The sequence below is a fragment of the Nothobranchius furzeri genome, chromosome 8 (genome assembly GCF_043380555.1).
Source record: "Nothobranchius furzeri strain GRZ-AD chromosome 8, NfurGRZ-RIMD1, whole genome shotgun sequence".
Taxonomy (NCBI): domain Eukaryota; kingdom Metazoa; phylum Chordata; class Actinopteri; order Cyprinodontiformes; family Nothobranchiidae; genus Nothobranchius; species Nothobranchius furzeri.
Window position 1 is genome coordinate 52,515,936 of NC_091748.1, and position 26,320 is coordinate 52,542,255.

At 44.1% G+C, this 26,320-nt stretch overlaps 1 protein-coding gene across 2 annotated transcripts in view; it reads right to left on the reverse strand.

Annotated features, from left to right (window-relative positions):
• ssbp4 (single stranded DNA binding protein 4) overlaps positions 1-26,320 on the reverse strand; it is a 118,583-nt gene that overhangs the window by 81,720 nt on the left and 10,543 nt on the right. For both annotated transcript variants that reach the window (XM_054729990.2, XM_015971526.3), the window contains exons 2-4: positions 26,013-26,085; positions 18,888-18,949; positions 9,897-9,981 (exon numbers count right to left, since the gene is read on the reverse strand). In XM_054729990.2, the coding sequence (XP_054585965.1) occupies positions 9,897-9,981; positions 18,888-18,949; positions 26,013-26,085 (220 nt within the window). The remainder of the gene's footprint in view (positions 1-9,896; positions 9,982-18,887; positions 18,950-26,012; positions 26,086-26,320) is intronic.

Here is a 26,320-nt window from a genome sequence, read left to right on the forward strand (position 1 = left end):
GCAGATGATTGACACCCATCAAACAATCTAAATCAATGTAGCTACGAGCTAACTGAGCCAGCCAGAGCTTACGGAGGTTGGTGGGTGCTTTTAGCCGGAAAACTGGTTGAGCGACTCTGCTACCCTCTGCCTTCTGGCCTGTAACTCTTTTACCGTGAGGCTAAGGCCTTCCCCTGAGCAAGCAGGAGGACAAGCCACTAGCGCTGATGGCCCATCTTCTACCTGTCATTCAAAAGGACACACCCTGAGTATTCATAAATTTATGTAAACTAACGAGTTACAAAATAATTCACCACCCTCAAAGTGGTAAATGATGGTAAACTTGGCCTAATAATTGGTGTGTGAATGTGTGTGTGTGAATGGGTGAATGACTGGGTTGTGAAGTGCCTTGGGGGTTGTAGACTCCTGAGAAGGCACAATACAAATACAGGCCATTTAATAAACTTAAATGGTTTATTCCTGCTGTGAATTTGTAATTGGGGCGGGTGGGTGGGTGGGTGGGGGGGGGGGGGGGGGTAAGTTTTGACCCCTGCACTTTTTACCATCCAAAAACAATATCAGCTATATTACATAGACACTGATTGAGCACTAGGACCAACCGGAAAACAACTGAAAATTACCAACTACACCACCACCTAAAGCCGGGCGTACACTGCGCGACTTTTTCACTCGTAGCACTCAGCTTCGGCTCACACTGTGCGACTTCCTCGCAGGGCAGATCTCACGAGGCATGTGCTCACACTGCAGGACCCAGTTCTCGGATGCAACCTGACTGCTCACACTGTACGTCTGGTAGCAACACGTCGGCCCTAAAAATATGCTAAAAATAGCAGTTTTTACTCAACACGTCAGACTTTTTTGTCTTGTTTTGCCTGTTGTCCTTCGGGAGTGCTGCAGGAGGACACACAGGGGTTTATGGGGGTTGGATGAGGAAAACAAAATAAAGAAAGTAAATCTGTGTTTTGTGATCAGTTTAATTTGACATGAACACGACAAACACGCTTTCTTGACAATCTTTGTGAGTAAAAAAAACGTGTAGAAACAAAAACGAACAGCGTGTGTTATTAGGGAAATAGCGGGCGAGCGGCGTTGATGCAGGATTGCGCGCGCATGCGCCGTGAGCGGTTCTGATACATTTTGGGTCACAGCTGCTCGCAGCGCCGCTTCAACAGTGCGATACCCTCAAGAGGGACGAGCGAAATATTAAACACGCCAGAAGTCCGTGCGAGCTCACGACTGCTGATCGGTAGCTGGTCACGTGGTGTTAATCGCCTCTCGTGACCACCTGTACACTACACCACGCTCGGCGCAAAACTCACCCCGGTCTTGTGGATTCTCGGACGAGTGGAAAATTGGCTCAAAAAAGTGAAAAAGTCGCACAGTGTACGCCCGGCTTTAGCCTGCAAACAAAAGAAATGACGAATGTTGCTTTGTGAAATCTTTAGGCTGCTTCACTGAATGCAGAATTCACTTTAAATTAATTTAAATAAACCTTTGCCCCTTTAACCCTCTGGAGGCAGGCGTTGCAGATTTGCAACATTAAAACCCACCTACCTGGTTACTCCACATACGTATTTCACGAGCATTTTTAAACTCAGAAGTACCCCTGAAGGACTTAGTTGTTCGTCATTTTGTCTAAACTGATTTTGAGCCTGAGAGGGTTAAAGTTTTAGTCAACCATAGAGCACTTTTTAGTCCTAATTTAACAAAATAAAAAAATAAATACTAGAATATTTGGTAACACTTTAGGGAACACAAATTAACCATTAATTCGCTGCCAATTAATATGTATATTTGGAGCGCTTTGTGGCATGGTGTGGAAACAATCATCTGACCTTGAACGTGAACAAAACAAAGGAGATGATTTTAGACTTCAGAAGAAACAGGGAAGAGTCAAACACTGTTTCCATCATGGGAGAAGACGTGGAGGTGGTTGAGGAATACCTTGGAGTTCACCTAGGCAACAGACTGGACTGGAGAAAGAACAGCGAAACCGTTTACAAGAAGGGACACAGCAGACTGCACTTCTTGAGGACGCTTAGGTCCTTCAATGTCTGTAACAAGTCTACAAGTCTGTTGTTGAGAGTGTAATCTCTTCAGCCATCGTCTGTTGGGGTAGCAGCATCAGAAGCAGGGACCTGAAAAGGCTCAACAGCCTAATATAAAAGGCTGGTTCTGTTCTGGGGACGACTGTGGAACCACTGGAGGAGATAATGCAAAGAAGGATTCTCCAGAGAATCAAGAAAATGATGGACAACCCTGAGCATTCTCTTCACAAGACTGTCCGACAACGGAAGAGTGTCTTCAGTCAGAGGCTTCTTCAGTTTCGCTGCAACACTGACCGCTACTGGAGATCCTTCCTGCCAACAGCCATTGTAATATACAATAACTCTTTGATGACTTGATTATTATTATTATTCTGAGCTACTACAGCAATCAGTTTCCCTCTGGGATTAATAAAGTATTTTTGAATTGAATTGAGCCAATTAGTAACTACATTTACTTTAAGTTAACAAATCATTATGAATGGCTTCTTTTGATAAAACTCTTAATTTATGGCCTGTTAATGTTAGAATTATGGCATTAGTAATAAGCTGTTAATAAGTGCTCAATAATGACTAGTTCAGACTTACTAATCCACTGATAGAAGTATTAATTGACAGTTAATTAATGGTTCATTTGTGTTCTCTAAACTAAAGTGTTACCGGATGTTTCAGTTTCATAAGTTCCTTAAAGGTGTAAGGAGGTATGCATGAGAATATTGGGTTACAGAAACAACAAGGGACTGGGTTGTAAAACTGCAAAGAAGTGAGAATAAATGCTGCAATGTTTGGTTTCTACAATTACTTACTTCTGTTGTTTTCAGGCATTTAAAGTTCTCTAGTCTGCAACGTTTAATGCAAAACTAGCTGCAAAAAGTCTCCAAAACTAAGAAAAACAAAGACTTCAAAAACAGTCCCCTATCGTCTTTCCCCGGACACCGACTCATCTCTCAACGTCTTTCTCCTTGTCTTCCTCCTCAGTTTTTTTGTTGTTGTCATGTATTCCCCTGTCTCTGTCCCTGAAGTGTTGTCTTCATGTGTCCATCTCTGTGTCTGTCTCTGCCAAACAGAGATCCGGGAGCTTGTCCTTACAGAGGCGAGATCAAATGCTGAACCTCAGCTCAGTGTGAGCCGGTGCAGAATGAACCTGCAAGGAAGGAATCGTAAACAATATTTGATCTTCTGCTTCTGTCACTTTTAGACCTCCAGCCACACACACACACACACACACACACACACACACACACACACACACACACACACACACACACACACACACACACACACACACACACACACACGAACACAGCTTGAGGGCAGCACTTTCAGGCTTTGTTGCCTCCCTCAGATATGGGAAGGTACACACAGACAGGGGAGCCGACTGGCCTTTTTCATTTAGACTGTAACAACGGTAAACAACACCACACAAAGGCAGCATCCTCTCGCTCAGCTCCCGCCTGCCCGCAGTCTGCACTCCTTTCACCGTTTGATATTAAAAGACAAAACAGGCGTGAACGGAGGAGGTGGTGGTGGCAGCTGAAAGGTAGAGAGACAGACAGAGGCGGACAAGAACCAAGACAAAATGTTACGACGAGATGCTCGTGTGAGAGCTATTTTTACACTGAAAAAAGCAGCCAGGAGGATCTGCGTGAAGAAGATATCACCGGGCCAACGCAGACTCCGGTTTTCTCCTCATCCCTCCATCCACACCTACTCTGGTTGTATTATGGATGTTATTATTATTCCTGCATGTCGTCATGTTGCTTCTCTCCTTCCCCCGAGCAAGGAAGCGGGCACCGCTGGCATCCAGCCAGATTGCCCAATCAATCTCCTCTGAAAAGGAGGGTGGCTAAAGGAGGGTGAAGGGAATAAGAAAGAGAGAGGAAAAAGAAAGAAAGGGGAGGAGGAGGAGGAGGTTATGGTGTAAAAGACCTGAGAGGGACTGACACAGACAAAGCCAAGTGGGATGAGTAAATTTTGTCTTTGGAAAAAAGAAAAAAAAGGAGAGTAGAACACTGATGAATGCTCTGGGAGAGACGTGTGGTTTTAAAGGCAGAGAGAGTGAGCACCTGTTAGGGAAAAACACACAGTATCCTACGCAGAGTGCAGACAAAGGCTCGGCCATCGACGCTTGTTTACAGAGCGCAGCTCCTCCCCTCGTGCCACCTGTTACTGTGGTTTAGCCGAGCAAATGTTTAACCCTCTCAAAGAATCCCCCGGCAACAGCCTCCGCATCTCCATCAATCTCCAGCCAGTCTGCAGGCCGCGCGCTGGAAACAGATCAGAACGGGAACGATGCACTTCCGTTCCTTATCTTTTTATTCAGACTCACCAATCAAGAGCTGAAACACTTAGCTACCTGATCAATAGGTCAGCTGACAGAGGATAAATCACCCACAGCTCTGTTCATCTTTAAAGTAAACATGCAAAACATGTAAAGAGTCACAAGTGAAATGTTCATTTTTGCACCTTGGTTAATGTTTGAATTAATTCAATAGTTGCACATTTGAAGGCATCCACAAACTAAGCCCTTATAGAGGCCATCAAGGTTGAATAAAAATTAACACAGTGTTGGTGTAAAATCTGTAAAATACAAACTCAAAAGTTATTTTCACAATCAAAAATGATAAAACTTAATTATTAAATGCAAGTTGGAATTCTTTTTCTGTCATGAGTAAAAAAAACTGAAACTTTTGGTCAGACACGATCGTTGTGACAGTCTTCGTCAGTTTGGAGCTCAGACGGAGTCAGTGAAGCACTGCCATGTGAGTGACGCACGTGTGGCACTAAATCTGCGACAGTCCTCGGGCGATGGACTCAGGCTGGCGTGAGACGCAGATGTTTGGGGTCGCGACCTCTGGCTGGGGCAAAGCAAAATATCTGCAGAGTATATCACTTCCTGAAAGACTGTCTGTGACTGAACGTGTGTGTGTGTGCGTGCGTCTTTATGTGTGTGTGTGTGTGAGAGAGAGTGTGTGTGTTCATCAATATGTTTGCTTTCTTCCTCACAGGACTCGTCTGACTTAATCACTCGTGTTGCATTACTAAAGATGTGCCGTGTTCTTTTTAATCAAACACGTTTCGTCACCAAAGTGCTCTTTTAAGGAACATCCGAATTCCAGCGGAAAAGCCGACCAGAAGATGTGCAGATCTCTTTTAGGGAATAAACATGATTAAAAGGCAATGCGAAGAGGAAGGCAGGAATACAAATCCAACAATTAGGAGGCGAGAGAAGACTTAATTTACTTTATGGAGGCACACAACTTCAGGCTCTTTATGATACAGAAATCGTCTCGCTTACTTTGAGTGTGTGTGTGCTCATTTGCATAAGCGTGTGGGTGTGTGAGATGCATACAAGCGCTGCTGCATGTGGGAGTGTTTATGTGTAACCTCGAGTGTGTAAGACAACAGATTCACCATTCAAGGGTGAAGCCATCCAGCTCGTCAGAGGGCTCCAGCTCTGGGATTGCATCCAGGAGCTCCGACTACATCACATTCCCCTGGATTAACTGTCAACCAGTTCCCAGATCTCCAGATTAGCGATTTATATGCCATTATCTTCCCTAAACTGGAGAGTTCACGAAGTCTACATCACTGAGTGTCAGTAGGACAGGGCTGCGTAAGACATTCCTGTGAAGCGAGCCAAACTGAGATGAGCGAGTCCAAATCTGTAACTAACACTGTCCCCTGGCTCAATGTTGCCTGGCAACCAAATTAGTCTCAGGAAACAAATACAGTCTTTTTCTGTTTCTAGCATATATTTTCTTGTTACCCACAACAGACCGACAGCATAGCTGCCAGAGAAGACAATAAATAATATTAAAAGGATACAAAGAAAGACAAACCAGTCCTGGTTTAGCTTGGACACATTCCTCTTTCAGTATTCCCATTGAACGACACACACGGCAAAGCACGTGCAGCTCCTGGGAGCTGTGTTGTTTTTCACTCTGTAATCCGGACAGACTCGAGGGAACGGGGGGTCCGTTATCAGCAAGGGGCCGTGATAGAGACTCGATCAGCCCGTCGGTCTGGGGGGACTGAGAAGACGGAGTTAATCAGAGACCGACAGACCCCTCATTACCCCGGGGATTCACACCTCGACCCCGACAGTCTCTCTGTCACATAAATACGCACACACAGACACACTCACAAAAGCACAAGCGCTCACTCACTCTCTCTCTGGCCCATCACAAAGTCTGCAACACTTGCTGCCATCAAACTTTACTTCAGATGAAGCTCAACACCTTGAATCAGCAGCGGACCAAAGTGGACAGAAGTAAAGAAAGTTAGAAAACTTCTGGAGTGAAGGAAAATCATCTCTGAAAGGTGGCAGCTCTCGTTTGGTAAAAAGCTTTTTGGGGGGCATATTTTAACTTGCTTATAAGTTATAATGGTTATTCAATCAATACAAAACACGTTTGTGAAGGTTGCTAGATAAAATCCCATTTCAGGGCTCTGTCACTTCAAGAAAACAATCTGGAACTCACCACCGCCCATCCCTCTGGCTGCTATAAGCTGAGAGGCTCTGATATGTGGGAGGAGCTTGCAGTAGAGCTGCTGCTACTCCAACAGCAGCTGTTCTTCTGCAGGTGTGAGGGGTTCTGTGCTCATTTACCCATTTGTGACATCACAAACGGTCTTAGTGAAGCAACTTGTTTTTGGCACATTATTACTAAAACCAAACACTGACAGAAAAAGATGGATGATTTTTTTCACGTTTGGAGTGATTATAGAGACAGTAAATACTTACATGGCCGTACAAAAGGATGCAAAAAGTGAGTTTTGCATAATTAATTAATTGTTAAAAATTGCAATGACAATATAAACTGCAATAAATCCATAATAAGTCACAAAACGTGCTGGCAGTCGAAAGTAGGGAAGTGAAGGTCCGTTTTGTTTAATGGGGCATTATGGAAGTTTGACAGCCAAAACATGTATAGAAATAATAAATTTCTTCTTCATACATTCTCCTGCAATGCCCTGGTCCTGTAGAATGAGCCCTGGCATTTTTACTGTGATTGCCTGTTTTTCTGTAAAATCACAGAAAAAGAGAGATGCTCGGGTCGAGCAGGCTGCTTCATGCGCGTTCACGCTCAGGCATAGCCCGTAGCATTTGCTCAAGGTCAAGGTCAAGGTAACTTTATTAATGCCCGCAGGTAAATTTGATTTGCCATGTGACATGAGAATTTGCTATCAGTAGCTTTAGCAGCAGAGAGTGAGGTAGTGCCAACTCAGCGACTTTGTCGCTGTTCCTAACGCCTAGTGATGAACCTAGCTACATTTCTGAGGACCCTTAGCTACTTTCTTCTAGATATTTCCTGCAAATTAGCAACAAAATAGCCATTTTCGCTCCGAACCGTTCTTTTAACGTTGTTTCAGCTGTCATCAAGGATATAAAAGTTACAGATACAAGAGACATCACCAGCGCTTTAGCTCACCTAGTAAGACCTCAGACTCTCACGCAGAAGATCCGGGTTTGAGTCTGGATGTAAAAACAATTTATTTAGAATTTATTTTTTACATTAATGGTATATTTTTTTACAGTAAGATGCCCAAATTTTTATTTGAGACTCGCCGAACGGCATTGAAATCACAGATAAAAAAGATGTGGGTTCAACTTTAATTTTGGAACAATTTTTCAAGCAAGGGAAGGGAATGATCTGAGCATGCAGGAAGACTGACCCATCATAAACCTTTGTCGGCTGTGCTGAAGAGAAAGGTACAGAACCAAATTGTTTAATTAATTAGCTGCACGTTCTCCTGTCCTCTGTCCTCCGGGCCACACACACACACACACACACATACACACACACAAGGGACTGTCTCAGCTGTTATTTTCGTTAAGGAGTGTGCACGTACAGCATGCGCGCCTCGTGCACGAGCCTACTATTGAAGCTGCCGTTACGCTTTTGGCCTGAGGGGGCAATCGCGAGCATAAAAATTCAAAACTCCATAAAGTCCCTTTAAATGATTAAATTCTGCATGCAGTTTCTCTGCTGTTCTTTATTTGTGGCAGCATTGATTTTATGCACAATGATGTTATGGCATTTATATTTTTTTGATATATTGGGCAGCGCCTAATTCTGGGTAAAACAACATTTTTTTCTAAACAGCATCGTTATTGAGGCCATATGTTGTACGATCACTTAAGGCTTTTGGCCGCTTCAGATTATAACATGCAAAATGTCTTTTTTTTCTGATCATACTTGTTAACGGTTTTATCATTAAAGAAGTGCAGCTTTTTCACCACAAACCCGCAATTTTAACAAAAGTAGTATTTATCTAAGCTAGTTAACTAGTAGTTCATCCACTGCAACACATTCAGTGAGTTGAACTGGAACTGGATCCAGAAGTGTGCATGAAAGCAAGATGATTAAACGTCTTCACCTTCAACAGATCAAGACTTAAACTTCAGTTTGTTGCATTTTGTTCACCCCGAGAAATGACCGTGACTCTAGCTGATTTATGTCACTGAGCTCTGAAACCCGTGTAAATTCTCAGAAACAGAGCTAGCCGTTTAGCTGCATATTGACCAGCGCTGTCAAACAGCAGCCATTAAAAAGCTGACATGCAGGTATCCAGCTGGCCTACCTCTGGAGAAAGGTGTAGGAAATTATACGGCATTTAGATTAATTAGACACAGTTGTCAGATTTAATTAACTACTAGGTTTAATTAACCATGTAATTAATCTTATGGTGGTCCAACACATGTACCCACACACACACACACACACACACACACACACACACACACACACACACACACACACACACACACACACACACACACACACACAGATGGGCGTGGAGACACACAACTAGTGCCTACACAGATGTGAGCAGTACATACACAGCACATGTAATCTATTCGGCTGACAGGCACTCACACTTTTGCTGTCAAACCTCACAAGAGGGTTCAGCTGAATGGGTGACTGGATACAAGCTAAAAGAGCCTGAATGAAGTGCACATTGTAAGAATAGCACCTTTAATCCATCTCAAGTTTAACTTCTGCCCAGGTAGAATGATAATCTTCCCGCTGAAGCAGGTTTTCCACACACATTCGTGCAATTCCTTATCAAATACAAACCAGACAACATGGAGGAAATATTTATCACAGCGTTGACAGGCTGACAGACGGGACATAGCAGGTAAAAAATAGACCCAAGAACCACATTAAAACACCTCATTTGCAATTGGGAGCTCTTTGAGGAAAGGGCGCGTTCAATAGATCGACTGGTCTGAGTCCTCAGAAGATGAGAGGGTCGGTGAGGGAGGGGGGTCAATGATCCTGACCTTTTCCTCATCATGTCTGACCCCTGCAGCCGCAACAAGCCTGGCCTTGTGGGCTCCAAATTTGTCCCCTCTGTCTGTGCATTGTGTGTGAATGTGTGTGTTAATGTGCCGCCGTGATCAGCCAGCTGCTTCGCGTGATTTGACCTTTACTGAAGCCATGACTGGACCAATAAATAGCCAGGCATTACGGTGACCTTTCACCTATAGAAAGAACGTTCCTTGCACTAAAAGGGTCAGCGTTTCAGTTCGTCAACAGCTGAGCTGCGACGTTACACTTTTGGGTCACATCTGAAAGGGAAATCTTGCAGAATGCCATGAAGACTCTCATTCAGACTGTGAGCATTCAAGAACCTGAGCGAAATAACTTCCCAGTGAAGCACAGATGATGGCTGGGTGACAAAGCAGCAAAGAGCCAGACACACACCTCAAGCAGCATAAACCAGACGCCTCGTCACAAACAAACAGCCTCCCTCTCTGCGTGGGGTGGTACGTTCATGAGCATCTTTAAACGGTGGAAATTGCGCTTGCGTGAGGCAACAGGATTGGTGAAGTTCACTCACATAGTCATGGAAGGCCTTGGCCTCGCTGGAATGTTCGCACGTCTCCCTCCGGTCCGGGGCGGCGCAGTACAGGTCCCAGAATACACTGTGGGACCAGACAGAGACGACAGTTACACACTTTACCCTGCCACCCAAACATGACAATAACAGACATGCTTACACGAGCAGAAAATTATTCATCTAACCTTTAAAGAAACGTCTTTAAACCTTTAAAACGTTTGTATTTGAGAGGAAAAACGAACTGTCGATATTGATGGTTTGGGCCAAATCTAATGACAGCTCAGTGCTGTGTAGTCTGAACAGACAATGAGCAACTTTCAGTTTTTTATAGACTCTGCATTCTGGAAGAGCTTAAAAAGCCTTTAAAGACGTGAAAAAGAGCAAAAGTCGTCGTGAGAAAATTATCCAATCAAAGTGTGTGCAAATAATCTACAAAATAAGACTAGTTGTGGAAATGTTTCAAGCTAATTTGTAAAATAATTTCCTCCACTTGTTCATATCTCACTCATATCTCATTTGAACAGTTTCCCATTCATGTTCTCACTCCCTGTAAATATTCTGATAGAGTTTATTACGCAGTACTTTCATAATGTGGCAAATTTGCATCAATTCAACCGTTTGCATTTTTTTTTTACATATATGTTTGATCCACTGAATTCGTTATGCTTGTTGTGAGGTGTATTTGCTGCAGTCGCACAGGCATTTCCCTGATGAGGGGCAATAAAGGAATTTTCTGCTCATTTCATGTTACCTGAATTAGCCCATAGCAGAGTATACTGTAGCATATACAGGCTGTGTCATATCGTATTGTATGACATATCATATATTACTTATTATTCCGGACTATATTGCAATTTACTTTCATTCAGTTTCTAAAGGATCCTTAAAGGTGTTGTGCACTTGTTTAATCAATACATTTGCAGTGTTCTCTAGTAGGAATGAATGACTTGTAATTTGTACTCGAGGGGCGAAAAACACCACTGCACCATTTTCGGAAACTGGAGGTGAGCTTCATTGTATCTGAGCTTCGGAAGGCAGGATTTGGACCCTTATTTCCTGATATTTGGGCATCTCGCTTCTGATTGGATGACAGCAACGCGACTCTACCTCTGACATGCAAATTTGGATGTTTTATCTCCATACATAACAAAGGTCAGGAGGAGTTCTGCTGTGTGGTGGAGTAATGTTAACGGTTATTTTGTACTAGTCAAGATGGTCTCTGCTGTTTCCTGGACGCTAAACCAACAACAGCCTTCCCCGTCGTGAGTCCAAATGGGTGAGTCCATGAATGTTAAGTGACAGTGTGACGTAGACCCGTCAGGCTTTTCTAATCCTAGAGTTCCATCGTTTATTTTCTATCAGAAGCTAATGCACAAGATAGGTGTAGGAGACTATTTTCATGTTCAGCCTGCATGAAAAACTCAAGAGTGACTGATTTAAATTTAGAAATATTAATATAAAATGTCTTTTTGGCGCTCCACACCTTTAATCCTAAAGTAATTTTGGTGCTAAAAGGACACAGATGATTCGCTGTGGCAACCTCTAAAGAAAAAAGCCAAAAGATAAGAAGACCATTTTTGGGGCTCAGTAATCCTTCCATAAGTTAAAGCTTGAAAGATTTATATAATAGTGGGATCTGTAATTAGAAAAAGAACAGCAGGAGGATCATCTATAACACAGAATCGAGCGATCCTCCATTGCTGTTCTGGACACTTCACAAAACTTCAAGGGTGCATTTGAGTCATCTAGAGGAAAGTTTCTCCATTTGTGAAAACAGGAACCATTCACTGCCAAAAGCCCAGCAGAGCTCCTTTTGTCCACCACACAAACCTGTCGGCTCCAGAGAGACTCCACAGTGAAGGACCTCCACGTGCTCCCCTCAGCCCACCCCAGCGACCTGCAGGTTACTGACCAATCAGCTCTGATTATGTTACTTAGCGCTCAACCAGCCACACTCGTACAATTTAACTAGAAAAGTTGCACTCCTCCAGGGGGCAACAGGGGCCGCGAGGTCCCACTCCAAATGGGCCCTTAATTACTGCACTGAAATTAAGTACTTGCCAAGCCAGACCATATAAAACAGTTCTCCTTCCTCACAATATTGATTTTATAGACAGTTTCGTAAAAGAACTCTTGAGAGGAAACTGTTGCTGCTTGATTACCGGCCTGATTTGTGCTGACTGGACATTTGATAACGGTGATGAGAAACAAACAAACAAAAACCACTAAACTAGACTTTCTTTGACTTTCCTTTCATTTTTATTTGAGAGCAGCAAATAAACAAAAACAATAAACACTACATTTTAATCATGTGGCAGACAAATGTGTTGTTAAAGTGTTTAAAGATTAAAAGACAGAGATGATGCCCAAAGGCACTCCGAGATCACTGAGGTCTGTTCTGGACAAGGAGGGCGCCGAGGAGCAAACGGGGACTTTGTAAAGCTGGCAGAAAACACACACACCGTGTGTGTGCTGCCCTTCTGTCACTTGACAATAAAGCCAGTGTACATTATCATATCTATCGGTTGGTGTTAAAGAGATTGCTGCTGTGTCAGAGACGAGAAAGCGAGAGCATCGCAAATCCAATCGCCTCTCAGGGAAATGAAACGCGACGCAGGTCATAGTTTGTTACAGAAAAGACGCAGCAAGGTGGAGGTGCAGGAGTCACGGTGTGTTTGTGTGTGTGTGCGAGCGCGTGTGTGTGTGTGTGTGCATGTGGGTGATGTAACACCTCCTGGTCTGGAAATATATTACAACTTGAACACCTGACCTGTCTGAGACGTTGAGAGAAATCTGATCCTGCGTCTTTCTGCATAATCTGAGGAAGAATCAGCCCAGAATCATTCATTATTCTGATATTACTTTGGTACGAAACATGTTTCCATGCAAAGTTACATTTAAATAACGAATAAAAAAAGAATCCAGGCGGAGTTGTGCCGGGGCGACTTCTGATGCTGATTTGACTTAAGAAAGAAAACCTACGTCACGGTTTTTGTCACGTCCTTTTTAGAGGCATTAATCTGTAAAAATCATCTGGAATGTCAACATTCGCAGCTAATTAGCACCAGCAATCAACAGGAAATCTTGCACTCTGCGTACATACCCTTGTAATAGTAAAATTCTTATCTAATTATCTAATTATTTCAATCTAATTATCTCATCACGGGAAGCTCTTTATGATCTTATGGGAAGTAGCTGCTGTTGGAGCTGCACAACTCGGCTCCGGGGGTGAAAAGTTTACCCGCTCTTACTTTGAAGAGAAATTCAGATGCAACTTGGGATCATGCTCATGTTCTTATTGGGATTTCTCCAGACAAAAACCAAGACCCAAACATAAAAGCTGCCCACACACACACATACACACACACACACACACACACACACACACACACACACACACACACACACACACACACACACACACACACATTTACTTTTCATCCAGGAACAGGGAGGAAGGGATTAGCGTTCGAACGTCCAGAAGAATACAATCACAAAGATAAAATGCCATTATAAAAATTATTTGTAATTAACTACAGCTTGACAAAGCTTTTCTATTGTGAGAGGCACAGTCTGTATCGTGTGTGTGTGTGTGTGTGTGTGTGTGTGTGTGTGTGTGTGTGTGTGTGTGTGTGTGTGTGTGTGTGTGTGTGTGTGTGTGTGTGTGTGTGTGTCAGATAAAGACACGGACATTAAGATGCGAAGCTGGAGATCAGGAGACATTCAGAACAAACCAGAGGTTGAGAAAATAAAAAGTAAAACCAAAGTAGGGGATTCAAACAAGCAGAGGCGAAGAAAAGCAACCTTTCCGGGTTTTATTTTATCGATACGAGTGAAAGAAATCCTGTTGGTGCGTCTGCAACAAGTTGGTGAAAGCAGAGACAAAGGGTACCGTTGTTTCCAGGAACACAATTCAGGGGTACTGATTTACATATAAATGAATAAATACAGTGCTTAAAGGTGGGTGATTATAGTTTATAAATAGGTAAAATTTGCTTTAAAATGGTTTCATAAAAAAATCCTTCAGCTCTAATCCGTGTTCTCGTAATCTGAAAATAGATTGCATTCACTAACCCAGCTGTCATGTGGGCAAATATCTGAGTTTACAGTTTAACTTGAAAATGACTAAAGACAAACACATTGTTGTGGTTTACTTTAAAGGAAAAGTGGATTCATGTCAGCATGAATATAAATATAATTACAAGAAGATGTATCACAGACTTTGTAAAGACGACGCTCATGAATATTAGTAAATAAAATCATAACTGGTTGAGATCTGTGGTTTGATTGTGGAGCTGCTCAGGTTTTTAAACGCACGGATGACTGGATTATTAGTCGTATGAGTTGTTTATAGGTTAGCCACGTGTCACGAACATAATCCCTGCAGAAAACTTGAATATCCTTCAGCTCGAACACATCTTTCCTCTGAGTTTGTCACTGATCTGTTTGCCTTTTTGTTCTTTCCAGTGATGTTTTGATCTGTTTATTTCCTTTGATTGCGTTATAAATCCTGAACACGTGGATGTTTGATGTTTAAATTTAATCTGGGTTGGATTACGCTCATCACTGACTTACTCCCGTTCTGTGTTCACATAGCTTTGGTCCCTTTTCCTGTAAACAATCATATGTGAACTCAAAGTTTTGTTCTTTTTTCAACAGAAGAGGTAGAGCGGGTTGTCCAGCAATCGCAGGGTTAGCCCGGCTCCCAGCAGAGAATGCTGCGGTTGTGTCCTTGGGCAAGACACCTTGCCTGCTGGTGGTAGCAGGAGGAACCGGTGGCGCCTTCCATCAGTGCGCCTCAGGGCAGCTGAGGCTTCATCGTAGCTAATCATCACCAGTGTGTGAATGTGTGTGTGCATGGATAGATGACTGTGCTGTGAAGTGCCTTGGGGGGTTGTAGATCCCTAGAAGGTGCTCACACACACACACACACACACACACACACACACACACACACACACACACACACACACACACACACACACACACACACACACACACACACACACACACACACACACACACACACGTGAAAGCAAGTTCTGTTGCCTCTCACAAGCAAGACTTTCAGCTGGAGGAGATGACCACATGCTGCTGTTGTTGGGAGGTTTATTGTGGATGTTTTGTGTGTTTGGGTGTGTTTTTGTGGGGTGGTGAGTGTTTTCAGAGGCCTTCCAGTGAAAACTGGTTAAACCAATCGATTTAAGGATAAAAAAAGAGACAACTAGCATCAGCCGATAGAGAGCTAATGACACAATCAACACCTGCAGCCCTCACTGAGCCTTTTCTTTATCCTTCCACCCATAACAACAGATGTGGATGGGTGGATGACCCCCCCACCCCCCATCCACCCACCCCATCTACACCACCACCCTAACCGATCCCCTCCACTTTTCCTTCTTGTGTCCGTGGTCTTATTCTGAAGCCCCCAGCTCACCCCCTCTCACCCACCTATGGCGTCCTGTAGGAAATGGCCACGGAGGCAAAACACCAGCAAGGTGCTGAGGAGGAGATGTGGGGCCGGGGCTTCAGGGTAATGGTGGGGTCGAGGTCTTAGATTTGGCTGTTTAACACAAAAGAAGCAGGAATGCAAAGAGTTAATCCGTTCGGGGTCTCTCTCTTCCGCAAACAAAGGGACAGGCCTACAGACAAAGGTTGAAGGAGGAGGAGCGGTGGATGAGGGATGAGGGAGGTTGGTGGCTTTTCTGCCATCTGGAGCCTTTGTTTTGGGAGAGGCTGGAGGTTGGAGGGGGGGTGTTAGCTGGGTGGCACAGTGGTTGGAGGGGGAGCGCCGCCCCCTACACTCCCCATGCACACCTCCTACTCGTACAGTGTCTGTGTCCACGCGCTGTGCGGCCCAGACGGACACCCCATCGGCGAGGAGCCCCCGGCCCAGATAACCATCGGCTCATGCTCCCACTGCTCTCCAGCAAACACACCGCGTCATTTCCCACACAACTGAAATACATCACTAGTCAGAACACACACACACACACACACACACACACACACACACACACACACACACACACACACACACACCAGGCTGGCCTTGCTAAGTGCTCTTATTGGTTCCGGCAGAAGCAGGATCAAACTTTCGCTGCACTCTATGTTTGCATGTGTCATTCTGTCAGTAGAACTGGTAGCTGTCAGTTTGAGAGAAGCCAGACTGTTTAAGGGCCACTATGAACAGTGTCAACAAGCTGCACACACACACACACACACACACACACACACACACACACACACACACACACACACACATTACACACGACCGACCCGGGTGCTTTGGGGATGAGCAGAACAGCATGAATGACAAACAAAGCAGGCCGTGTCAGACCTCTCATCCCCTCTCGTTAACTCTCGTGCTGCCTTGCTGAGGATTCAGCCTCCCTGCCGTCCTTCCAGCTGGATTCTTTCCTGATAATAACCCACGTCTTCAGCTATCTCTTTTTTCCTCATAGGGTTTTTTTTTATCTATCAACCTGACAGCTGTAAAGGCCAAATCCTGCAGTGCATTTTCTTTATCCCTTCTAAATCAGACATGGAGAAAAACACGCATGTCGACCTGTAAGTCCACTGGCCCTGTTCCTTCAAGTGAACAGAAAGTACTGGCCTTTATTTGTGTAACATTAAGGGATCTGACAGATTTGTCTAAAGAGCCTGAAAGACAAGAACCCTCATCAGAGTCTTGTTTCATTAAACTGATCCTCAGGTTAAACAAAGTCTGTAAATCCTGACGGCAACATTTTTCAACCATCAGGTGCACCCCCTGAGGAGAGCTGAGTAACATGAGAGGAACAGGTGCATGCCAACCTTATACAAACGACAGCACGCTTTGTGGCTGATGGTGCAGATATGTTGATCAGGAGTTACAGCAGCAGCCTGGAAGCTCCCAACGTCCAGTCTGCCTCTAAAAAATTACGTTTATTTTCAATTTTGTAGCTCAAACTTCCTGAAAGTACCATTACCTAGTCTACAATGGGCTTTTATAGTATAATTAATTTTAAAATGTGCTTCTGTTTGGAAGCCATGAATGATCACTATCTTCGTCATAGCTCATATGTTCCTAAACAGCTCTGTTCAAAGAAATGGAGTTTACATCCTACAGGACTGACGTGCTAACGACTAGTGCAAGCTTAACAAAGACAAAAGAGAGTAGGTGTGATTTTAAAGATGAAATATTATGAATTTAATTCCTAAGTTGTAATAGTTCTATGGTCAATATAAACATTTCATGAATTTCAGTGCACCAATCTCACATGAAGCAATCTCAGCAGTTTAATTCTTGACAGTTTCAGTACCTTCCAGAATGAGCCATTTCAGGGCTCTGTCACTCTAAGAAAAAAAGCTGCAGCTGGCCACACCCATCCATCTCCCACTCACGGTGCTATAAGCTGAGAAACTCTGAGTGGGGGCTCAGAGTAGAGCTGCTGCTTCTCCAGGAGCACCTTTCTCTTGTTCACTTTCCCCTTTTGTGACGTCACAAATGGGGACCTTTTGAAATAGGTTGTTTTGTAAGACCAAAACACAGAAAACCGATGGATCTTTAAAAGAAAGTTTGGAATGTTTATAGAGAAAGTAGAGACCCTAAAGGCAACTTAGAAGGATGAAGAAGGTGAATTTAGCATAATATGTACTCTTTGAAACATCCAAACTTTTGCAGCATTTGATAAAAAATAATCTATTATGAACTATTACACTGTTGCTAATTCATAACATGTGGTCATATCTGCAGGAATATTAATAACTTCCTGCTGAGGCTGACCTCTGGATACATAGGATGCACTACATTTTGCTCCAACTGTTGATATCAATCATTTTTCTCTGGATCATCCCAAGACCAGATTCTTTTTCCCAACCTTAACTTTGACAAAGGATGCTTGTGCTTAAGATGGGCTGAAGTAACAGAGAAGGAACGAAACTGTCTCTTTTTTTTAGCTGAGTTTAATTTTGTTACCTATCTATTAAAGGTGATTCTGAAGTTTAGGATCCACTACCCTAGATTGTGTGCACCTCCCATTATTTTTAAACCACACTCTCCACTGCTGGATGATGGCCATCTGTGTACTCAACCTACAAACCAGGACAATTTCAAACTCAAAATCTACTATGTGGACCATTTAACACCAATAAACAGCCGCAATGTAAAAGAACAGAGAAAACACGCGTGTCAGTGAACAGTCAAGCAGCACAGAGTTAGAGAACACCCAGAGCAGCAGTTCATCACAGCTAGAGACAACAAACCAACACATAAAATCCCGCATGTGCACACTCATGCCTGAAATCTAATCAGAATCTGTGTTAAACCTAACATGTATTCTGAAAACACTGAAAGCTTCACATGGAAAGATCCAAACGCTCAAGAGTTGCTCTTGCAGCACTGGGTCAAGATGAAATCTGGGCTATTTGAGCTGAAATGATTATAAATGTTCTAGTATTTTTAATGTGACATTAAACTCATCATATATGGCATACATGGCCGCAAAGATTTTTTTTTTTACCAGTCACATCCAAAACAATTAAACTTAAAGACCCGGATGAGACTGAAGCACTCTAGATGTTTTTTCTTCCCAAGTCCCAATAATCTAATAGCTGTTTCCTGAACTGTAGCTAATTCAGAGTGTTTTCATCAAAAGCGTCTTCTGAACTGGAACGTGAACTTGTAACACTCTGTGGAAGCAGTTCAGCTCCCACAGTTCATGAAGTGATTTGATAGTAGGCTCAATTACTGATTTTTGACATTAATTGTACAGTGAAGACTCCAAGGAGAGGTCACACAAAACAGCTGAAATAACAGAAAAGGGCAGTTAACTGAGCTGTCAGTCAGGACTCCGAGAGATGATGCACTTAGCCGTCTCTGCAATAACCGTATGCCTCCACTCTTCAGCATCCATTCAATACATTGGAGTCATTTTGCGGTAAACCACGAAAGGTTTAGAAAGAAAAGCAAACAAGAAAGGGTAAAAGAGAGGACGGACGTAGACTTACCACCACCATGAGTGTAAAAATCCTGGAGGCTCCCCGAGTGTGATATTCTTCTCCCATCGAATCTGAGAGAAAGGAGGAAAGAAGACAGAAGACAAGAAAGACAAATTAGACTCTGCAACATGTTTTATGCATTAAGTAATCGTTTTGTTTAACGGTCACTTTCAGACTGACAGGACGACAGTGGGGCAGATAAATAATAAGGCCAGCGAGGAGCTCGCTGATCTATAGCACTGTGCTGAGTTTTGTGGGTAATAAGAAAGTGTGACTGTCTGGAAGTGCCGGCAGTCGTCTGAGCTGCTCCCACAAGACCAGCAGAGCTCCCCGTTTGTATCTGGACTCCCAGATAAGATCCAGTAAGCGATAACGGACCAGAAATGCCTGCTGTACACGCTCTCTGTGACACGAATCTACACACAAACACGCACAGACTCAGGGCACACACACACACACACACGCACACACACTCTGAAGAGTACAGCATGACACCAGCAGGAATTCTGCCTCTTTTGTCTCTATATGGGCTTCTTATGGAAGACAAAGAAAAAAGATACAAGCCCCATGTTTCTATTAAAGTGTCTATTCTACAGATTTCCCCTGTGTCACTTATAATGATGGGATGTGCTGTGCGTTGTTGTGGGCTTGTTTATTCAATGCCACTAAAGAGCTGTGCAGGAGGGGAAGTTCTCTCAGGGGCATGAGTGTATACTATAAACGTGTGTGTGTGTGTGTGTGTGTGTGTGTGTGTGTGTGTGTGTGTGTGTGTGTGTGTGTGTGTGTGTGTGTGTGCGTGCGCCCGCTTTCTGCTGATGGAGGAGCAGAGGCTAATTAAGTAAGGAGAGGCCAGGTGATAGAGCGCTCATTAGTTCAGCAGGTGTGTGTGTGTTGCTTAAGAAACATGCACGTGTGTGTTTTCATGTGTGCTTAAAGGTGTAGACAGCTTGTTTAATCAATACATTTGCAGTGGTCTCTGGTAGGAATAAATGCCTTGCAAGTTGTACTCAGGGCAAACACTAGCCCAGACTTGCTTGGATCGGCACCGACAAGCCTCCGGATGCACGTGTGTCAGCAGACAGCAGGGTTTGGAGTCTTATCTCCTGATATTTGGACGTCTCGTTGGATAACAACAACACAATTCTACCACTGACTTGCAACACTGACATTGTATCTCCATGGATAACACAAGCCTGGAGCAGTTCTGCTGTGTGGTGGAGTTGCTAATGCTAACAGTTAGCCTTTACTAGTTGGGACATTGTCTGCTGATTCTCAGACATCAAACCAACAACCGCCTTCCTAGTCGTGAGTCAAGATGGGTGAGTCCATGATTGTTAAAAGACAGTGTGATGTGGATCTGTCAGGATTTTCTAATCCTAGAGTTTCACTGTCTATTTTCTATCAGCAGCTAATGCAGGAGACAGGTGTAGGAGCCATGTTCATGCAGCCTGCATGAAAAGCTCAGGGTGACTGATTATAATCAGAAATAATCATTAAAAAATTGTTTTTCAGTGAATCACACTTTTAGAAAATATTTTGGGTTTAAAAATAGCAACATTTAAAACCCGCTATTTATTTTAATAATAAGTTACAAATGTTTGAAGAGAGTTAATGGAATAATTTGTGTGTTATATCTGGTAAAAAATGTTTTAGATCATAATAAGTTTTATTTTTAGTCTCTTTACTGATCAAGAGCTTTTCTCTTACACTCAGTTTAAATGTTTTCTCTTGCATCTGATAGTTTAGTCATTAGAAAAGTCTGGAATAAGTACAGCTGCTGAAGAACACCACTTGTCCACTTCATGTTGCAAGTAAAGTTCTTGATGAAACTCATCACACTGGTTGTGTGGATGATGTCCAGGTCTTTTAATGTCTTCGAACTGAGACTCTGGAAACTCTTGATCAGCGGCTCTTCACATAAAGTCAAATCTCTGGGATAAAATCCACTCAGAAAGTATCATAACTCCTCTGAAAGGACCGAGAACTGATGAAACTCAAATATCATGCCAAACAATCCTGACTTAGCATTCTCACAATATGTTCCTCTGATTTTCTTTTGAGGCAAACACGTTTCAGCATTTACATAATAACTAATACAAGAACAGAACAATTGCTCACAACTGGAGAGGCTTTTTCTTTTTTTTTCCATTTTAAATGAAATATCTTTTCTTACAACAACCCTAAGTGGATTGGATTAAGCTTTGATAAAAACCAGGAGAAGAAATGAGAGGTACCTTAGATATCTTCTTGCTCAAGATAACGAGATTAATTATAAATGATAGATGACCCGCACCTGTATAGCACCTCTCAGAGTAGACTCCAAAGCGCTTTACACTACAGTGATAAATGTACAATGATAATTCATCCACTCACACACACATTCACACACTGATGGTGATGAGCTACGATGTAGCTGCAGCTGCCCTGGGGCGCACTGACAGAGGCGAGGCTGCCGAGCACAGGCGCCACCGGTCCCTCTGAACACCACCAGCAGGCAAGGTGGATTAAGTGTCTTGCCCAAGGACACAACAGCAGAATTCTCTGTCCATAGCCGGGATCGAACCTGCAACCTTCCGATTACTGGACAACCCGCTCAACCTGTTGAGCTACTGCTGCCCCCATAATTATGTAATTATGACATTTTTTACTGTCAACTTCAAACATAAAGCTTCTTGACAAAAAACAAATAAACATCTTGATCTACAAATCGTTCAGGGTATTCTGTCCTCTCACAGATGTATGTTTCTTTTAAAGAAGGAACTTATTTACTACCTATAATACATTATTATTACTTTACTTAATATAAGATTATTGAGCAAATGCAATAACATGTCCATGTGGCAAAACTGAACTACTACAAGGTAGGGGTTGTATGAACTAGTCGACTTCACGGCTCTGTAGTGACTTTTTATGCCCGTCATCGACTAGTCGCTGTCACGCGATAATAAGATGCAGTCCTCAGAAAAGACAGCAGGATCTTTCATGGCGGTTAAAACAGCAGTGGCAGTTGCCGAGGCAAAATCTCGGGCGTGGGAGGAGTTTGGTGAGGCCATGGAGAAAGACTATCGATCAGCTCCAAAGAGGTTCTGGCAAACTGTCCGGCGCCTCAGGAGAGGAAGGCAGCAACTCGCTCACACTGTTTACAGTGGGGATGGGGAGCTGCTGACGTCAACTGAGGCTATAGTCGGACGGTGGAAGGAATACTTTGAGGAGCTCCTCAATCCCACCAATGCGCATTCCGAGGAGGAACCAGAGCTGGGAGGCCTGGGGATGGACTGTCCAATCTTGGGGGCAGAAGTTGCTGAGGTAGTCAAACAACTACACAGCGGCGGAGCCCCGGGGGCGGATGAGGTTCGTCCTGGGTATCTCAAGGCTATGGATGTTGTAGGGCTGTCATGGTTGACACGTCTCTACAACATTGCGTGGTCATCGGGGGCAGTTCCTAGGAAGTGGCAGACCGGGGTGGTGGTCCCCATCTTTAAGAAGGGTGACCTGAGGGTGTGTTCCAACTATAGGGGGATCACACTCCTCAGCCTCCCGGGAAAGGTCTACGCCAAGGTACTGGAGAGGAGGGTCCAATCGATAGTTGAATCTCAGATAGAGGAGGGGCAATGTGGTTTTCGTCCTGGCCGTGGAACTGTGGACCAGCTCTATACCCTTGCAAGGGTGATGGAGGGGGCATGGGAGTTTGCCCAACCAATCCACATGTGCTTTGTGGATTTGGAGAAGGCTTATGACCGTGTCCCCAGGGGCACCCTGTGGGGGACGCTCCAGGAGTATGGGGTGGGTGGCTTTCTGTTAAGGGCCATTCAGTCCCTTTACCAGAGGAGCGTGAGTTTGGTCCGCATAGCCGGTAGTAAGTCGGACCTGTTCCCAGTGAGGGTTGGACTCCGCCAGGGCTGCCCTTTGTCACCGGTTCTGTTCATCACTTTTATGGACAGAATTTCTAGACGCAGCCGTGGTGTGGAGTGTGTCGAGTTTGGTGGCAGGAGAATCTCGTCTCTGCTTTTTGCGGATGATGTGGTCCTCCTAGCTTCATCCAGCTCTGACCTTCAGCTCTTGCTGGGTAGGTTCGCGGCCGAATGTGAAGCGGCTGGGATGAGGATCAGCACCTCCAAATCTGAGACCATGGTTCTCGACCGGAAAAGGGTGGCTTGCCACCTCCGGGTCAGGGGAGAGGTCCTACCTCAAGTGGAGGAGTTTAAGTATCTCGGGGTCTTGTTCACGAGTGAGGGTAGGAGGGATCGGGAGATCGACAGGCGGATTGGTTCGGCGTCTGCAGTGATGCGGACGCTGAGCCGATCTGTCGTGGGGAAGAGGGAGCTGAGCCAGAAAGCCAGGCTCTCGATTTACCGGTCGATCTATGTCCCAATCCTCACCTATGGTCATGAGCTTTGGGTAATGACCGAAAGAACGAGATCGCGGATACAAGCGGCCGAAATGAGTTTCCTCCGTAGGGTGGCCGGGCTCAGCCTTAGAGATAGGGTGAGGAGCTCGGACATTCGGGAGGGACTCGGAGTAGAACCGCTGCTCCTCCGGATGGAAAGGAGCCAGTTGAGGTGGTTTGGGCATCTGGTCAGGATGCCTCCTGGACGCCTCCCCGGGGAGGTGTTTCGGGCATGTCCTGCCGGCAGAAGGCCCCCGGGTCGACCCAGGACACGTTGGAGAGGTTACATCTCCAATCTGGTCCGGGAACGCCTTGGGGTCCTGCCGGAGGAGCTGGTTGACAAGGCCGGGGAGAGGACGGCCTGGAGCTCCCTAATTGGGATGCTGCCCCCGCGACCCGGACCCGGATAAGCGGAGGAAGACGAAGACGAAGAAAAGACAGCAGGTGATGAGCCCCTGTGTTGGGAGGCGGAGGCGACGTGCTGTGTCAGAGCGTCGGTACCGACACCGGCGGTAAAACGGACATTTAACCGAACTGTGACCTTTTCCCTCTTGCAATTTAACCTTCCCCTCACCCCCATCCTAATCTTAACCAGTTTGCGCATGCAAAGCTCTGATCGTTGATGCGCTCCAGACATCTGCATCCTGAGCACCGCCAAATCAGGTGTCACCACCTCAAAAACAAATTAAACATGCGATCGTTCATGTCGGCTCATTTCCTTTAATGTTTTCTGTCTGTTATTTGTGCCTGATGCGTTTCGCTGCTGCGGAGCGAGGCGCATCACCTGTTTTGTCCTCCGGTGACGCACCCCCAAAATTCCACTATCTCCGCTCCGGCACGAACTCCGCAGCAAAAACGGTCCCGTTGTATTCGGCCGGCGAGCAGCGGCACTCCGCTGTTTTCTGTTCGGTAGATCTTTTAGAACTGCAGTTCAGAGGTAACTCATGAGGTGAACATATATGAACCCAGGTAGCAGTTTTTCTTTAGGATTGAGAGGAGATGCAGGAAGATAATAAACAGACGGGACAGAAAAATAGTCAAATAAAAACAAGTTAGTTTTTGAACCTGGTGGTTGCAACAAACAGACACCACTGAAGGTAATCAGAAGTGAGGAACAGAAAATGAAATAATTATTTTAATGTTTAGAGCAGCAGGAACTCCGAGAGGCTGCAGGCGCATCAGTGAGTTTGCGGCCGCTGTGCAGGGGGAGGGGAGAGAGGGCTGAAGCAGAAACTACCGTTGTTAAAAGAAATGTGTTTAACTTTGAAAATATGGGCGCAATTTTAATTGTCAAAAACTCCAGCGAACCTACCGACCCCCCCCCCCCCCCCCCCCCCAAAACCCCCCACCCACCCCGGCCGCTTCAGGTGTATGACGTCATCAACGACTAGTCGAAGTCGACTCAATTTTCATTACTTGACTGTCGACTTTAAAAAACATTAAGTCATGCAACCCCTACTACAAGGACCGATAAATCTGTGGAGTGACTGATGCATTTTTTTTGGGAGGGGGGATCCAAAATCGTCCAACAGGTTTAAGAGGAAACATCTTTATTTTGGTGGAGCTGTCAACTCAACAAAAATCTGATTCATGTGTACTTCTTTAAATGAGATGCCAGAAGATATAAAAGTAGTAAACCTGGTTATGATTTAAAATGATGTAATTTAGTTTAACATCTTCAGCCTAAATTAGCTGAAAACTCCCCGATGCAGATTAGTAGTAACTCCCTCTAATCATACAGAACACATAATAAAGCCCAGAGTAAAGGCTGACCTGTCTTCATGTGCTCTTCTAAAGGGACTGGGTGTTTTATGTTGAGCTGAACAAAGTGGATAGTCAAAGTGTTCTACTGGATGATGCCTGGACACGGGACCATTAGCAGGAAGGACGTCCATTAAGGAAAAGGATGCAACACATTAGAGACCTTACCTCCTTTACAGTTCAGGGGCATAATATGGGGTTAATTCGTGGAGCAGATCCTGGACAAACGCTTAAGATTGTGTTGGCTTCTAACTATCTAAAAGAGCAGTCAGTTCAACGTGGCTCCAATGATCAGGAGTCACAGCAAACACGAACAAATCTCAAATATTACGTCTGATTACACGGTTTATGATGCAAATGTGTGTTTGAAAAGCAAGAGTCTAACTTCTCTCGTCTCAGATTGGATGACAGCAACGCGACAACCACTGACTTGCAATGCTGATGTTTTATCTCCATAAATAACACAAGACTGGAGGAGTTCTGCTGTGTGGTGGAGTTGCTAATGCTAAATGTTATCTTCTACAAGCTGAGACATTCTCTGCTGCCTCCTGGACGCTAAACCAACAACAGCCTTCCCCATTATGGGTCAAGACGGGTACGTCCATGAATGCTAAGTGACGGTGTGGCGTAGATCTGTCAGGATTTTCAAATTCTAGAGGTTTCTATTACAACCTAATACAGAAGATACGTGCAGGAGATCCAGACGTTTACACGTTGGATCACACATGGGACTGTGTTATCAGCATGAAGGATGCGGGAAGCAGAGGGTGACATCGTCCTCTGCTGCCCGCACATAAACGGAAGTGACGCCACAAACAGAAACATGTCAGTCAAAGGTTAAAAAAAACATCATATTGCTACACTGTGTTAAATAAGAAAAAAGAAGATTTTAATGTTCAGCCTGCATGAAAAATGCAATGGGTTAAAAGCAGGGGATCACTGCCATATGTAACGAACAGGAGGTGACGTCAGAATGAGTTTCTTACCTCTGACAGGAAGGTCTGTGCTGATTTCTGTGCGCCAACATGCAGCAAATACTCATACACATATAAAGCTAACCTGTAAGACAAAGAAAAGGGAGGAAACATCAGCACTAAGGGTCACATTTTAAATGTGCCTGTTTAATTAACAATCATGTATATGTATATATATATATATATATATATATATATATATATATATATATATGTATATATATATATATGTATGTATATATATATATATATATATATATATATATATATATATATATATATATATATATATATATGTATATATATATGTATGTACGTAT